This window comes from Ranitomeya imitator, chromosome 3 (genome assembly GCF_032444005.1).
Source record: "Ranitomeya imitator isolate aRanImi1 chromosome 3, aRanImi1.pri, whole genome shotgun sequence".
NCBI lineage: Eukaryota > Metazoa > Chordata > Amphibia > Anura > Dendrobatidae > Ranitomeya > Ranitomeya imitator.
Genome location: NC_091284.1, coordinates 720565415 through 720583481, shown reverse-complemented (window position 1 = coordinate 720583481; position 18067 = coordinate 720565415). Strand labels below are relative to the sequence as shown.

Here is an 18067-nt window from a genome sequence, read left to right as displayed (position 1 = left end):
TAGCCCCCAGTAATCTGTGACCATGTAGCACCCAGTAATCTGTGACCATGTAGCCCCCAGTAATCTGTGACCATGTAGCACCCAGTAATCTCTGACCATGTAGCACCCACACACTTATGACCATGTAGCACCCAGTAATCTGTGACCATGTAGCACCCAGTAATCTGTGACCATGTAGCACCCACACACTTATGACCATGTAGCACCCAGTAATCTGTGACCATGTAGCACCCAGTAATCTGTGACCATGTAGCACCCAGTAATCTGTGACCATGTAGCACCCAGTAATCTGTGACCATGTAGCACCCAGTAATCTGTGACCACGTAGCACCCACACACTTATGACCATGTAGCACACGGCTCTGTACTGGAGAGACTGCTGCTGTAGAGACAGAACCTCCTAATTCCAGTCTCTGCGGGTCTCGCTCTGCGGACGGAAACTCCGACACTCGCCGACCGTGGTGCGGAAGCCACGTCGTCCTCAGCCACCAGTTACCATAGCAACTGAAGAACAATTTCCATTGGTTTACATTCTAGACCAATCGGAACTTAGAACAGTTCTTTCTTATTATAAAACTGAACCAATCCCTGGGAAGCCGGAAAACAACGTGACTACAGTAGGTGGGCGGAGTTTAATCGCAACGTAAACCAATTAGCTTAGGCCTTGTGACCCACCAATCGCCGCAACTTCCGCTTTTGATTTAGAGGCGACGTGCAGTTTTCTGCCAGAGCACGGAGACATAGACCAATAGGAGAGCTCAGCGCACACACTTCCGGTGTGTTACTAGCAGTATCCAATGGGCAGTCAGGTAAGGGCGGGGCTTAGTGTGGAGACTGACAGCTGTGGTAACCAATCTGTGGTTTGCTCCACGTCGGCAAGACTGAGGAAGAAGATGGACGCGGTGCTGCTGGTGAGTGGTGCCGCCGGTGTGGGCGCAGGCGGCTGCTGTGTGAGGGCAGTGTGTGACGGAGGGGACGGACGGTGACCGCTGCTGCCTGCGCTGTGGCAGCCCCGCTCTGAGCTCAGGTGTTGCCTCCCAGCTCTTGGCCCCGGGCTCTGTCCTGGAGGTCGGGGCTTGTGGTCGCTGCTTCCTTTGCACCTGGAAGATAAGTGAAGGAGAAATACTTAGCCAATATCTCCTGCCACCCTGATCCCCGGCCATACAGTGTGCTGACGGGACCGCTGCAGACAGTCACTGGCCACAAACGCCTATGCAGAGGATTGTGAATTCTAACCCTGCTCTGTATTGTATGCTATTAGTGGCAGCTGGATGAACATGGCTTTTTTTGTGGAAATGCCTCAGATTTGTCCTGTGCTCTGCAGGTTGATATAAGGCAGATTTAAAGGCTTAGTTCCAAATTATCAAGATATATCAAAGGGGTATGTCTGTCTCCAAGGTCCTATTTCTTTATGTAGTAGGTGTAATGATATTAGAAATGTAGTATAGTTCTTCTGATTCACTGTCACTTACCCCATGTGCAGGGAATTGCAGTAGCTTATGTATCCGTGGTTACGACCACTCATATTGTGACAGTTATTAGTTGTTATAACCATGGATATCTAAGCTACTGCAATGCCCTGGACACGCAGCAGGTGACATAGATAATCAGAAAGACTATACTACATTTGTAATTGGAGGTATTTCCTAATATAATTATTATTACACCTACTACATGTTGGGTTTAGATCTTGGTGGTGGGAATACTCCTTTGACCAGGTATAGGGGGTATAACTTGCTGATTTCTGGAGGTTTGACTGCTGAGACCCCCTGTGATCCCGAGAGTGGGACGTAGCAGTGCATCATGGGTGGTGCCCATTATCGGCCTCCGCTCTGTTCCTTGGCTCTGAGGCTGCCTGGAATCCGATGAGAGCGGTGTACCCGGCTTTCTTCAGCAGTCTGGACCATGAAGGCGTTGAACCTCACTATTTGTGCCTAACCCTTGATGACCTTATACAACCTAAAGTGAATAGGTTTATATTTATTACATACACTTGAAGTTTTCTGGTCAATTTGCCTAAGCTTAGTGGCACCTGAAAATATAAATATGAATCATTATTAACCACTGCATTTTGCTGTCGCTTTGGAAATTTGATGTTTATGTGAAAGGTTGTGTAAGGGCTGCAGTGAAGCTGTGTTGTCTCAGACTTTGGAGGATATTTTCACCAGTCATAGCTCTCCTCTCAGTGGCACGTCTTGCTGTGTTCTTCTTACACTCCCTGGCAGTCTTCTAAACCATCCTTTGTGCTTCATGTTATGTTGATGCATAGTATCTAAATTATGCTAGAAAGTATTAAAAAAACAAACTTTGTTTTTCTTTTTTTAAAAAAAAGCAGTTTATTTAATGAAAGACATTGTTTGCACAATCACAAGGGAGATGCCATAAATTTCTAATACATGCGGCTCCCACCTCTGGTACCCGAGTCACAGTGGCAGGAAACGTGGCCTCACATGCAAGTCTCTTGTAGATCCTCTGAAATCCCATAACATTGAATCAAGATGTGAGGCCAGATCTGACCCTGCTGTGGGGTATCGAGCAGCCCCTGTTTTGGAGATGGACGGGGTCCCGTGCACCTATTACACAGTAACTTAAAGAACACGGGAGGAAATCCGGCCATACATCGACTCTCCGAACCTATCGTTCCACCTATCTGTGTATCTCACTTTCCTTAAGAGTTCCTTTTCTTAATTCGCTGGTGTTTACTGCTGAGCTGGTAATGTTTCACATCCGTCATGAGGTCTAGTAGGACATTTGTTTCCATCTATCTACCCGCTCAACTGTCCCACCAATAATACCTGACTTTCAATGGGGCAGTTGTTTTTTAATCATTTCTCATTAAAGGGGTTGTCCTTTCCTGCACTAGCGCTGTTCCTGGGATGTTGGCGCCAGGTCTCCCGGCGCTCACATGAGGACTGCAGCCTTAACTTTTTTTTAGAACAGAAGCCCACTCCGATTTTATATTTATGAGCATCAGATGATCAATGACTACTGATTGGCTGCTGCGGTCATGTGACAGGACAATGTCACGCTCCCCATCGGGAATCGCAGCGACAGCATCGCTAGAACGGCACCGCTGCGGGAGTTGAGTATATGTTGTATTTCTTTTCTGTGGGGCACTAAATTGATTAAGCTGGGGTTGTCCAGTAGTGGACTAACCATTTTAATGAAGGGTTGCTTGTGTCCGTAAGGTCTATGGGGTATTGTTTCTCCTTATGCAGACGGGTAAGCCTGCGTAATGAGACTTTTAGGCATTTGCAAACTGGCTGTCCTCCAAGGGAAAGATGGCTTTCTCTATAGCATAACCCATTAAAAGTTGCTACTGTATAAACTAACGTGCAATTCTTTTAATGCACCTTTCTGTATGACTCCTCTAGGAAGAAAATATATAAATTCATAAACAGTAGTTTCAGGGTATTGCCCCTCATCAGTGCAGAACAGGTTAGGCTACGTTCACATTTGCGTTGTGCGTGGCTGCGTCGGCGACGCACCGCACAACGCAAACAAAAACGCAACAAAACGCACGCTAAAACACTGCGTTTTGCGACGCATGTGTCCTTTTTTGCCGAAAAATGGACGCAAAAAAAATGCAACTTGCTGCGTCCTCTGTGCCCTATGCTTGCGGCCAAAAAAACGCATGCGTCGCAAAACGCAGCACAACGCATGTCCATGCGCCCCCCATGTTAAATATAGGGGCGAATGACGCATGCGTAGCCGCGGGTGCGCCCGACGCAACCGCGCAAAACGCTAATGTGAACGTAGCCTTACTGGTTGACTGAGTGAGAGATCTTTGCACAATATTTAAGATACAGTTTTGTTTTGTGAAGGACACTAAACTACTGTAGGGAGATGTATAGGCTAGGCAATGCTTCCTCTTATAAAGGTATATCGAGTAGCTGACCTCCTGGAGTAAGAAAAACGCTCATTGACCACAATCGCTTATATTATTATTCTATGAAACTAATATTTTGGTTAAGAGGTACTTGGAAATGTTTCACTCCTTTGTAAGATTGTCCGGAATTGGAAAATGTATCTGCAATTTGTTTATCTCGGGCAGCACGGTGGCTCAGTGAATCCTGAGCATTACCTATTTGTAAATATGGATATCTTATTTAATGTCTTTTTCTTTTCTTTTTCTTATCACAATCTATAGTCGAAAAATAGAAATCTTGCAGTTTTTCTTCTTGAAAACTTCCTGTTCTTTTCACATGTGCATTAGCAGCAATAGACCCACTCAGACCCTGTATTGAAGCATCTAATGAGTGTGTGCAAAGGATATTGTGATGAATTGGGAGCAGGGTCAGCTGTGACATCGCTTGAGGGCTCGCTCACACCAGACGAGTGCTATCCCATTTTTTTTTTTTTATGGGATAAAACTCTAACCAATTTTATTCAGTGGTACAGTGACGATGCACAATTTTTTTTTTTCAGTAACAGAATCTGTCAGTGAAAAAAAAAAAATCGCAGCCAGCTGCTATTTCTCTTTGAATTTGATTTCACTCAATTCACCCATTCCACCCATTCAAGTTTGGGTGCGTGGAAATCATTGGACTGCGCTCGGATGACTTCTGAGTTCAGTCTGAATTCTGCGGTCTCACGGAATGGAGAAGATAAACACAGGATTCACACTACTAGGCTACAGTTAGATGGCCCAAGATTCAGAGAGAATTGAGCGGGGTATGCAAATGACAAAGAACAAATTCTGATGAGAGAACCGTAGCACTCTGAGGAGCAGATGGAGAACAACAGCTTTCAGCTGTATACAGAGGTGTTATGTCATTGTAATCCTGCCTGTGATGATCACGAGGCTTTTGAAAAGTTTTCTCTGGAGAACAGGAAGATTGAGTCTAATATAGTGCCAGTGGCCAATATGAAAATTGCAAGATTTTTGCATATATTTTTTTTTATGATCTAAAACATTGCCAAGTAAATAATACAATAGAGGAATGTTGTCAGTTTTTGTGTGCTGGCTGCTTAATGGAATTGGCAATTCCTACAGGTATGAGTTGGGATGCGGAGGTAGAAGCATGTGGGACACCTGAAGGGAGAAGGCTGGGAACAAGTCTCAAGGACCCTATCCACATCTTGTGCTTCAGTTAATTCCCTGAATGCAAAAGATAGGGTCAGACTCTTTTCATTATTATTAAAGGGAATCTGTCACCCCATAATTGGCCTATAAACTTAAGGTACCGTCACATTAAGCGACGCTGCAGCGATATAGACAACGAGCTGATCGCTGCAGCGTCGCTGTTTAGGTCGCTAGGAGACGTCAAACACCGGCAACAGCAGAACGATGCAGGAGCGATCCAGTGGCGTACTTATCGTTCTCGCTGGTTGTTCGCTCCATGGAAAACCATTGCTGGCATCGTTGCTTTTGCTGTCAAACATGACGATACACGCTGACCTGACGACCAAATAAAGTTCCGGACTTCTAGCTCCGACCAGCGATGTCACAGCGGGATCCAGATCGCTGCTGCGTGTCAAACACAACGAGATCACTATCCAGGATGCTGCAACGTCATGGATCGCTGTCGTTCTCGTTGGTAAGTTGCTTAATGTGACGGTACCTTAACCCCTCTGTGACCTTAGACGTACTATCCCGTCGAGGTGCCCTGGGCTTATCTGACCCTGGACGGGATAGTACGTCATAGCCGATCGGCCGCGCTCACGGGGGGAGCGCGGCCGATCGCGGCCGGGTGTCAGCTGCTTATCGCAGCTGACATCCGGCACTATGTGCCAGGAGCGGTCACGGACCGCCCCCGGCACATTAACCCCTGGCACACCGCGATCAAAGATGATCGCGATGTGCCGGCGGTACAGGGAAGCACCGCGCAGGGAGGGGGCTCCCTGCGGGCTTCCCTGAGCCCCCCGCAGCAACGCGATGTGATCGCGTTGCTGCGAGGGTCTCCTCACCTCCCTCCCTGCTCGAGCCCCGGATCCAAGATGGCCGCGGATCCGGGTCCTGCAGGGAGGGAGGTGGCTTCACAGAGCCTGCTCAGAGCAGGCACTGTGAAGCAGCCTGCACTCCTATCAGATCAGTGATCTGACAGAGTGCTGTGCAAACTGTCAGATCACTGATCTGTGATGTCCCCCCCTGGGACAAAGTAAAAAAGTAAAAAAAAAAATTTCCAAATGTGTAAAAAAAATAAAAAAAAATATTCCAAAATAATGAAAAAAAAAAAAAAATATTATTCCCATAAATACATTTCTTCATCTAAATAAAAAAAAAAAACCAATAAAAGTACACATATTTAGTATCGCCGCGTCCGTAACGGCCCGACCTATAAAACTGGCCCACTAGTTAACCCCTTCAGTAAACACCGTAAGAAAAAAAAAAAAAAAACGAGGCAAAAAACAACGCTTTATTATCATACCGCCGAACAAAAAGTGGAATAACACGCGATCAAAAGGACAGATATAAATAACCATGGTACCGCTGAAAGCGTCATATTGTCCCGCAAAAAAAGAGCCGCCATACAGCATCATCAGCAAAAAAATAAAAAAGTTATAGTCCTGAGAATAAAGCGATGCAAAAATAATTATTTTTTCTGTAAAATAGTTTTTATCGTATAAAAGCACCAAACCATAAAAAAATGATATAAATGAGGTATCGCTGTAATCGTACTGACCCGAAGAATAAAACTGATTTATCAATTTTACCAAACGCGGAACGGTATAAACGCCTCCCCCAATAGAAATTCATGAATAGCTGGCTTTTGGTCATTCTTCCTCACAAAAATCGGAATAAAAAGCGATAAAAAAATGTCACGTGCCCAAAAATGTTTTCAATAAAAACGTCAACTCGTCCCGCAAAAAACAAGACCTCACATGACTCTGTGGACCAAAATATGGAAAAATTATAGCTCTCAAAATGTGGTATTGCAAAAAATATTTTTTGCAATAAAAAGGGTCTTTCAGTGTGTGACGGCTGCCAATCATAAAAATCCGCTAAAAAACTCGCTATAAAAGTAAATCAAACCCCCCTTCATCACCCCCTTAGTTAGGGAAAAATAAAAAAAAATGTATTTATTTCCATTTTCCCATTAGGGCTAGGGTTAGGGCTAGGGTTAGGGTTAGGGTTAGGGCTAGGGTTAGGGCTAGGGTTAGGGCTAGGGTTAGGGCTAGGGTTAGGGCTAGGGTTAGGGCTAGGGCTAGGGTTAGGGCTAGGGTTAGGGTTAGGGCTAGGGTTAGGGCTAGGGTTAGGGCTAGGGTTAGGGCTAGGGTTAGGGCTAGGGCTAGGGTTAGGGCTAGGGTTAGGGCTAGGGTTAGGGCTAGGGTTAGGGCTAGGGCTAGGGTTAGGGCTAGGGTTAGGGCTAGGGTTAGGGCTAGGGTTAGGGCTAGGGTTAGGGTTAGGGTTAGGGCTAGGATTAGGGTTAGGGTTAGGGTTGGGGCTACAGTTAGGGTTGGGGCTAAAGTTAGGGTTAGGGTTTAGATTACATTTACAGTTGGGAATAGGGTTGGGATTAGGGTTAGGGGTGTGTCAGGGTTAGAGGTGTGGTTAGGGTTACCGTTGGAATTAGGGTTAGGGGTGTGTTTAGATTAGGGTTTCAGTTATAATTGGGGGGTTTCCACTGTTTCGGCACATCAGGGGCTCTCCAAACACGACATGGCGTCCGATCTCAATTCCAGCCAATTCTGCGTTGAAAAAGTAAAACAGTGCTCCTTCCCTTCCGAGCTCTCCTGTGTGCCCAAACAGGGGTTTACCCCAACATATGGGGTATCAGCGTACTCAGGACAAATTGGACAACAACTTTTGTGGACCAATTTCTCCTGTTACCCTTGGGAAAATACAAAACTGGGGGCTAAAAAATAATTTTTGTGGGAAAACAAAAAGATTTTTTATTTTCACGGCTCTGCGTTATAAACTGTAGTGAAACACTTGGGGGTTCAAAGTTCTCACAACACATCTAGATAAGTTCATTGAGGGGTCTAGTTTCCAATATGGGGTCACTTGTGGGGGGTTTCTACTGTTTAGGTACATTAGGGGCTCTGCAAACGCAATGTGACGCCTGCAGACCAATCCATCTAAGTCTGCATTCCAAATGATGCTCCTTCCCTTCCGAGCCCTCCCATGCGCCCAAACGGTGGTTCCCCCCCACATATCGGGTATCAGCGTACTCAGGACAAATTGGACAACAACTTTTGTGGACCAATTTCTCCTGTTACCCTTGGGAAAATACAAAACTGGGGGCTAAAAAATAATTTTTGTGGGAAAACAAAAAGATTTTTTATTTTCACGGCTCTGCGTTATAAACTGTAGTGAAACACTTGGGGGTTCAAAGTTCTCACAACACATCTAGATAAGTTCATTGAGGGGTCTAGTTTCCAATATGGGGTCACTTGTGGGGGGTTTCTACTGTTTAGGTACATTAGGGGCTCTGCAAACGCAATGTGACGCCTGCAGACCAATCCATCTAAGTCTGCATTCCAAATGATGCTCCTTCCCTTCCGAGCCCTCCCATGCGCCCAAACGGTGGTTCCCCCCCACATATCGGGTATCAGCGTACTCAGGACAAATTGGACAACAACATTTAGGGTCCAATTTCTCCTGCTAACCTTGGAAAAATACAAAACTGGGGGCTAAAATATAATTTTTGTGGAAAAAAAAATATTTTTTATTTGCATGGCTCTGCGTTATAAACTGTAGTGAAATACTTGGGGGTTCAAAGCTCTCACAACACATCAAGATGAGTTCCTTAGGGGGTCTACTTTCCAAAATGGTGTCACTTGTGGGGGGTTTCTACTGTTTAGGTACATTAGGGGCTCTGCAAACGCAATGTGACGCCTGCAGACCATTCCATCTAAGTCTGCATTCCAAATGGCGCTCCTTCCCTTCCGAACCCTCCCATGCGCCCAAACGGTGGTTCCCCCCCACATATGGGGTATCAGCGTACTCAGGACAAATTGGACAACAACTTTTGTGGTCCAATTTCTCCTCTTACCCTAGGGAAAATACAAAACTGGGGGCTAAAAAATAATTTTTGTGGGAAAAAAATTTTGTTTTATTTTTATGGCTCTGCATTATAAACTTCTGTGAAGCCCTTGGTGGGTCAAAGTGCTCACCACACATCCAGATAAGTTCCTTAGGGGGTCTACTTTCCAAAATGGTGTCACTTGTGGGGGGTTTCAATGTTTAGGCACATCAGTGGCTCTCCAAACGCAACATGGCGTCCCATCTCAATTCCTGTCAATTTTGCATTGAAAAGTCAAACGGCGCTCCTTCCCTTCCGAGCTCTCCCATGCGCCCAAACAGTGGTTTACTGCCACATATGGGGTATCAGCGTACTCGGGACAAATTGGACAACAACTTTTGAGGTCCAATTTCTTCTCTTACCCTTGGAAAAATAAAAAATTGGGGGCAAAAATATAATTTTTGTGAAAAAATATGATTTTTTATTTTTACGGTTCTGCATTATAAACTTCTGTGAAGCACTTGGTGGGTCAAAGTGCTCACCACACCTCTAGATAAGTTCCTTAGGGGGTCTACTTTCCAAAATGGTGTCACTTGTGGGGGGTTTCAATGTTTAGGCACATCAGTGGCTCTCCAAACGCAACATGGCGTCCCATCTCAATTCCTGTCAATTTTGCATTGAAAAGTCAAACGGCGCTCCTTCCCTTCCGAGCTCTCCCATGCGCCCAAACAGTGGTTTACTGCCACATATGGGGTATCAGCGTACTCGGGACAAATTGGACAACAACTTTTGAGGTCCAATTTCTTCTCTTACCCTTGGAAAAATAAAAAATTGGGGGCAAAAATATAATTTTTGTGAAAAAATATGATTTTTTATTTTTACGGTTCTGCATTATAAACTTCTGTGAAGCACTTGGTGGGTCAAAGTGCTCACCACACCTCTAGATAAGTTCCTTAGGGGGTCTACTTTCCAAAATGGTGTCACTTGTGGGGGGTTTCAATGTTTAGGCACATCAGTGGCTCTCCAAACGCAACATGGCGTCCCATCTCAATTTCTGTCAATTTTGCATTGAAAAGTCAAACTGCGCTCCTTCCCTTCCGAGCTCTCCCATGCGCCCAAACAGTGGTTTACTGCCACATATGGGGTATCAGCGTACTCAGGACAAATTGGACAACAACTTTTGAGGTCCAATTTCTTCTCTTACCCTTGGAAAAATAAAAAATTGGGGGCAAAAATATAATTTTTGTGAAAAAATATGATTTTTTATTTTTACGGTTCTGCATTATAAACTTCTGTGAAGCACTTGGTGGGTCAAAGTGCTCACCACACATCCAGATAAGTTCCTTAGGGGGTCTACTTTCCAAAATGGTGTCACTTGTGGGGGGTTTCAATGTTTAGGCACATCAGTGGCTCTCCAAACGCAACATGGCGTCCCATCTCAATTCCTGTCAAGTTTGCATTGAAAAGTCAAATAGCGCTCCTTCCCTTCCGAGCTCTCCCATGCGCCCAAACAGTGGTTTACTGCCACATATGGGGTATCAGCGTACTCAGGACAAATTGGACAACAACTTTTTGGGTCCAATTTCTCCTGTTACCCTTGGTAAAATAAAACAAATTGGAGCTGAAGTAAATTTTTTGTGTAAAAAAGTTAAATGTTCATTTTTATTTAAACATTCCAAAAATTCCTATTAAACACCTGAAGGGTTAATAAACTTCTTGAATGTGGTTTTGAGCACCTTGAGGGGTGCAGTTTTTAGAATGGTGTCACACTTGGGCATTTTCTATCATATAGACCCCTCAAAATGACTTCAAATGAGACGTGGTCCCTAAAAAAAAATGGTGTTGTAAAAATGAGAAATTGCTGGTCAACTTTTAACCCTTATAACTCCCTAACAAAAAAAAAAATTGGTTCCAAAATTATGCTGATGTAAAGGAGACATGTGGGAAATGTTACTTATTAAGTATTTTGTGTGACATATCTCTGTGATTTAATTGCATAAAAATTCAAAGTTTGAAAATTGCGAAATTTTCAAAATTTTCGCCAAATTTCCGTTTTTTTCACAAATAAACGCAGGTACTATCAAAGAAATTTTACCACTATCATGAAGTACAATATGTCACGAGAAAACAATGTCAGAATCACCAGGATCCGTTGAAGCGTTTCGGAGTTATAACCTCATAAAGGGACAGTGGTCAGAATTGTAAAAATTGGCCTGGTCATTAACGTGCAAACCACCCTTGGGGGTAAAGGGGTTAAAGGGACACTGTCACCTGGATTTGGAGGGAACAATCTTCAGCCATGGAGGAGGGGTTTTGGGGTTTTTGATTCACCCTTTCCTTACCCGCTGGCTGCAATATTGGATTGAAGTTCATTCTCTGTCCTCCGTAGTACATGCCTGCACAAGGCAATCTTGCCTTGCGCAGGCGTGTACTATGGAGGACAGAGCATGAACTTCAATCCAATATTGCAGCCAGCATGCAGCCAGCGGGTAAGGAAAGGGTGAATCAAAAACCCCGCCTCCATGGCTGAAGATTGTTCCCTCCAAATCCAGGTGACAGTGTCCCTTTAAGGCCGCCGCCTTCAGGGTCTTATCTACAGCATTCTGTAATGCATTCTGGAATGCTGTAGATAAGCCCCCAATGTAACCTGAAAGATATGAAAAACAAGTTGGATTATACTCAGCTAGGGGCGGTCCGGTGCGGTGGGTGTCGCTATCCGGGTCCAGCGCCTCCCATCTTCATGCGATGACGTCCTCTTCCTTGCTTACTGTCGCGGCTCCGGTGCAGGCGTACTTTGTCTGCCATGTTGAGGGCAGAGCAGAGTACTGCAGTGCGCAGGCGCCGGGAAAGGTCAGAGAGGCCCAGCACCTGCGCACTTCAGTACTTTGCTCTGCCCTCAACAGGGCAGACAAAGTACGCCTGCGCCGTGACAGTAAGCAAGGAAGAGGACGTCATCGCATGAAGATCGGAGGTGCCGGACCGCGACGCCCACCGCACCGGACCGCCCCTGGGTGAGTATAATCTAACTTGTTTTTCTTATCTTTCAGGTTACATCGGGGGCTTATCTACAGCGTTAAGGCCCCTTCACATTAAGCGACGCTGCAGCGATACCGACAACGATCCGGATCGCTGCAGCGTCGCTGTTTGGTCGCTGGAGAGCTGTCACACAGATCGCTCTCCAGCGACCAACGATGCCGGTAACCAGGGTAAACATCGGGTAACTAAGCGCAGGGCCGTGCTTAGTAACCCGATGTTTACCCTGGTTACCATCCTAAAAGTAAAAAAAAACAAACACTACATACTTACCTACAGCCGTCTGTCCTCCAGCGCTGTGCTCAGCACTCCTCCTGTACTGGCAGTGAGCACAGCGGCCGGAAAGCAGAGCGGTGACGTCACCGCTCTGCTTTCCGGCTGACCGACGCTCACAGCCAGAGCAGGAGGAGTGCAGAGCACAGCGCTGGAGGACAGACGGCTGTAGGTAAGTATGTACTGTTTTTTTTTTTTTTTTACTTTTAGGATGGTAACCAGGGTAAACATCGGGTTACTAAGCGCGGCCCTGCGCTTAGTTACCCGATGTTTACCCTGGTTACCAGTGAAGACATCGCTGGATCGGTTTCACACACGCCGATCCAGCGATGTCTGCAGGGAGTCCAGCGACGAAATAAAGTTCTGGACTTTATTCAGCGACCAACGATCTCCCAGCAGGGGCCTGATCGTTGGTCGCTGTCACACAGAACGATTTCATTAACGATATCGTTGCTATGTCACAAAAAGCAACGATATCGTTAACAATATCGTTATGTGTGAAGGTACCTTTACAGAATGCATTACAGAATGCTGTAGATAAGCCTCTGATGCCGGTGGCCTTAGTTTATAGGCCAAATTTGGGGTGACAGATTCCGTTTAACCCCTCTGTGACATTAGACGTACTATCCCGTCGAGGTGCCCTGGGCTTATCTGACCCTGGACGGGATAGTACGTCATAGCCGATCGGCCGCGCTCACGGGGGGAGCGCGGCCGATCGCGGCCGGGTGTCAGCTGCTTATCGCAGCTGACATCCGGCACTATGTGCCAGGAGCGGTCACGGACCGCCCCCGGCACATTAACCCCTGGCACACCGCGATCAAAGATGATCGCGATGTGCCGGCGGTGCAGGGAAGCACCGCGCAGGGAGGGGGCTCCCTGCGGGCTTCCCTGAGCCCCCCGCAGCAACGCGATGTGATCGCGTTGCTGCGAGGGTCTCCTCACCTCCCTCCCTGCTCGAGCGCCGGATCCAAGATGGCCGCGGATCCGGGTCCTGCAGGGAGGGAGGTGGCTTCACAGAGCCTGCTTAGAGCAGGCACTGTGAAGGCTGCAGCGCTGCATGTCAGATCAGTGATCTGACAGAGTGCTGTGCAAACTGTCAGATCACTGATCTGTGATGTCCCCCCCTGGGACAAAGTAAAAAAGTAAAAAAAAATTTTTCCAAATGTGTAAAAAAAAAATAAAAAAAAATATTCCAAAATAATGAAAAAAAAAAAAAAATATTATTCCCATAAATACATTTCTTCATCTAAATAAAAAAAAAAAACCAATAAAAGTACACATATTTAGTATCGCCGCGTCCGTAACGACCCGACCTATAAAACTGTCCCACTAGTTAACCCCTTCAGTAAACACCGTAAGAAAAAAAAAAAAAAAACGAGGCAAAAAACAACGCTTTATTATCATACCGCCGAACAAAAAGTGGAATAACACGCGATCAAAAGGACAGATATAAATAACCATGGTACCGCTGAAAGCGTCATATTGTCCCGCAAAAAAAGAGCCGCCATACAGCATCATCAGCAAAAAAATAAAAAAGTTATAGTCCTGAGAATAAAGCGATGCAAAAATAATTATTTTTTCTGTAAAATAGTTTTTATCGTATAAAAGCACCAAACCATAAAAAAATGATATAAATGAGGTATCGCTGTAATCGTACTGACCCGAAGAATAAAACTGATTTATCAATTTTACCAAACGCGGAACGGTATAAACGCCTCCCCCAATAGAAATTCATGAATAGCTGGCTTTTGGTCATTCTTCCTCACAAAAATCGGAATAAAAAGCGATAAAAAAATGTCACGTGCCCAAAAATGTTTTCAATAAAAACGTCAACTCGTCCCGCAAAAAACAAGACCTCACATGACTCTGTGGACCAAAATATGGAAAAATTATAGCTCTCAAAATGTGGTATTGCAAAAAATATTTTTTGCAATAAAAAGGGTCTTTCAGTGTGTGACGGCTGCCAATCATAAAAATCCGCTAAAAAACTCGCTATAAAAGTAAATCAAACCCCCCTTCATCACCCCCTTAGTTAGGGAAAAATAAAAAAAAATGTATTTATTTCCATTTTCCCATTAGGGCTAGGGTTAGGGCTAGGGCTAGGGCTAGGGCTAGGGTTAGGGCTAGGGTTAGGGTTAGGGTTAGGGCTAGGGTTAGGGCTAGGGTTAGGGCTAGGGTTAGGGCTAGGGTTAGGGTTAGGGTTGGGGCTACAGTTAGGGTTGGGGCTAAAGTTAGGGTTAGGGTTTAGATTACATTTACAGTTGGGAATAGGGTTGGGATTAGGGTTAGGGGTGTGTCAGGGTTAGAGGTGTGGTTAGGGTTACCGTTGGAATTAGGGTTAGGGGTGTGTTTAGATTAGGGTTTCAGTTATAATTGGGGGGTTTCCACTGTTTCGGCACATCAGGGGCTCTCCAAACACGACATGGCGTCCGATCTCAATTCCAGCCAATTCTGCGTTGAAAAAGTAAAACAGTGCTCCTTCCCTTCCGAGCTCTCCTGTGTGCCCAAACAGGGGTTTACCCCAACATATCGGGTATCAGCGTACTCAGGACAAATTGGACAACAACTTTTGTGGACCAATTTCTCCTGTTACCCTTGGGAAAATACAAAACTGGGGGCTAAAAAATAATTTTTGTGGGAAAACAAAAAGATTTTTTATTTTCACGGCTCTGCGTTATAAACTGTAGTGAAACACTTGGGGGTTCAAAGTTCTCACAACACATCTAGATAAGTTCATTGAGGGGTCTAGTTTCCAATATGGGGTCACTTGTGGGGGGTTTCTACTGTTTAGGTACATTAGGGGCTCTGCAAACGCAATGTGACGCCTGCAGACCATTCCATCTAAGTCTGCATTCCAAATGGCGCTCCTTCCCTTCCGAACCCTCCCATGCGCCCAAACGGTGGTTCCCCCCCACATATGGGGTATCAGCGTACTCAGGACAAATTGGACAACAACTTTTGGGGTCCAATTTCTCCTGTTACCCTAGGGAAAATACAAAACTGGGGGCTAAAAAATAATTTTTGTGGGAAAAAAGTTTTATTTTTATGGCTCTGCATTATAAACTTCTGTGAAGCCCTTGGTGGGTCAAAGTGCTCACCACACATCCAGATAAGTTCCTTAGGGGGTCTACTTTCCAAATTGGTGTCACTTGTGGGGGGTTTCAATGTTTAGGCACATCAGTGGCTCTCCAAACGCAACATGGCATCCCATCTCAATTCCTGTCAATTTTGCATTGAAAAGTCAAACGGCGCTCCTTCCCTTCCGAGCTCTCCCATGCGCCCAAACAGTGGTTTACTGCCACATATGGGGTATCGGCGTACTCGGGACAAATTGGACAACAACTTTTGAGGTCCAATTTCTTCTCTTACCCTTGGAAAAATAAAAAATTGGGGGCAAAAATATAATTTTTGTGAAAAAATATGATTTTTTTATTTTTACGGTTCTGCATTATAAACTTCTGTGAAGCACTTGGTGGGTCAAAGTGCTCACCACACATCCAGATAAGTTCCTTAGGGGGTCTACTTTCCAAAATGGTGTCACTTGTGGGGGGTTTCAATGTTTAGGCACATCAGTGGCTCTCCAAACGCAACATGGCGTCCCATCTCAATTTCTGTCAATTTTGCATTGAAAAGTCAAACTGCGCTCCTTCCCTTCCGAGCTCTCCCATGCGCTCAAACAGTGGTTTACTGCCACATATGGGGTATCAGCGTAGTCAGGACAAATTGGACAACAACTTTTTGGGTCCAATTTCTCCTGTTACCCTTGGTAAAATAAAACAAATTGGAGCTGAAGTAAATTTTTTGTGTAAAAAAGTTAAATGTTCATTTTTATTTAAACATTCCAAAAATTCCTATTAAACACCTGAAGGGTTAATAAACTTCTTGAATGTGGTTTTGAGCACCTTGAGGGGTGCAGTTTTTAGAATGGTGTCACACTTGGGCATTTTCTATCATATAGACCCCTCAAAATGACTTCAAATGAGACGTGGTCCCTAAAAAAAAATGGTGTTGTAAAAATGAGAAATTGCTGGTCAACTTTTAACCCTTATAACTCCCTAACAAAAAAAAAAATTGGTTCCAAAATTATGCTGATGTAAAGGAGACATGTGGGAAATGTTACTTATTAAGTATTTTGTGTGACATATCTCTGTGATTTAATTGCATAAAAATTCAAAGTTTGAAAATTGCGAAATTTTCAAAATTTTCGCCAAATTTCCGTTTTTTTTACAAATAAACGCAGGTACTATCAAAGAAATTTTACCACTATCATGAAGTACAATATGTCATGAGAAAACAATGTCAGAATCACCAGGATCCGTTGAAGCGTTTCGGAGTTATAACCTCATAAAGGGACAGTGGTCAGAATTGTAAAAATTGGCCTGGTCATTAACGTGCAAACCACCCTTGGGGGTAAAGGGGTTAATGTACTTGTGGATTTCCTGAAACAGGAAGTTTAAGAATCACCCCAGTGACCAGTGAGAAATTTGCCAGATTTCTATTTTTTATTTTTAATCAAGGTTGTGATAATTGCAAATAATTTTAAGACCTACATTTAGCACAAAAACCTAACTTAAACATGGCATTTTCTGACTTCCCTTTAAAATCAGTGGACACCAGTGGAGATTAGTATACCACTGCTTTTTGTTGGGTGAGTATCTAGGCATACTAGTCAAATTAGGCTAGTTTCACACTAGTGTTTTGCTGACCTGCAGAGGGCTGCAGACTTCCTCCATGAAGCCCCGCCCACGGCCGCACCTCCACCGCTCAGCTCCGCCTACGTCTGCGTGAGACCTGCGTACCCATCTTTAACATTAGGTGTGCAGGTCGTGCGGATGCCTCCGCCTGCGTCGTTTTGACAATGCAGCGAACCGCATCGAACGCAGCTGGTTAGAATTTTTTTTTCTCTGCATCGTCAAAATGACGCATGCAGAGGCATCTGCACACATCCGCACGACCTGCGTACCTAATGTTAAATGTTATAGGTACGCAGGCCACATGCGGACGTAGGCGGAGGTGTGGGCGGGGCTTCACAGAGGAAGTCCGCAGCCCAGCAAAACGCTAGTGTGAAACTAGCCTTAGACGTTTCTTAGCATACACCAACCCTAGTCATCATGGCCTAATAGAGAAAAACATCAAATCTGCACCATGTGAACAAACCTCGATGTAGAATTGATTGCTGCTCCCTTATTTGTGTATATATAAATGTTCCTGCAATCAAACGTAACGTGCTGGGAACAATCAGCAGCTAGTAGATATTGCATTACTTGCATAGTTTATCTGGATTGAGGTAGACGGGTCGCTCCAAGTCCTGATTACAGGTGTGTAAGTGAATGATTTGAAGTCCCAGGCACAATTAGTAGTATGTCACACAGCAAAGTTGCAGTCTGTCCAGCTTTTAATGGCTAGGTCACTATTTATTTCCATTAATTGCAGCACTAATAAATAATGCTCACATAAGAATTAATTACTTGGATTCCGCCATCACATCCAAATCACTCATCTTCCATCACGGGAATGAGATTACGGTAATCGTGCTTCAGCGCATCATGGCTGCTCTGCTGCACTCGCAATAGATCTGTGTAATAATTAAAAGGGCTCTGTAATGCCCGTGGTTTATTGGTAATGGGATATGTTCTGATTCATTAACACAAAAGCCTCCTGCTGATAAATGAGGTATATAAGGGGCTTTAACTTGGTAAATGCTTAGCAGGCGGTTATGTATACAAGTCAAAAGACAGAGCATCTCCAGCTAAAATCAAAGTTTAATTTGACAGGGGTGCTCTCTCCTAAAACTTTCTTGTTTCATACCCCATACATATATAAAAGTAGTGTAACATTGATAAAAATATGAT

At 44.7% G+C, this 18067-nt stretch overlaps 1 protein-coding gene across 1 annotated transcript in view; it reads left to right on the top strand.

Moving 5' to 3' along the window:
• The first annotated feature begins 726 nt into the window (after positions 1-726).
• COPZ1 (COPI coat complex subunit zeta 1) overlaps positions 727-18067 on the top strand; it is a 38528-nt gene continuing 21187 nt past the window's right edge. Inside the window, exon 1 of the mRNA XM_069758721.1 lies at positions 727-911. Within this exon, the coding sequence (XP_069614822.1) occupies positions 798-911 (114 nt within the window). The 5' untranslated portion in view covers positions 727-797. The remainder of the gene's footprint in view (positions 912-18067) is intronic.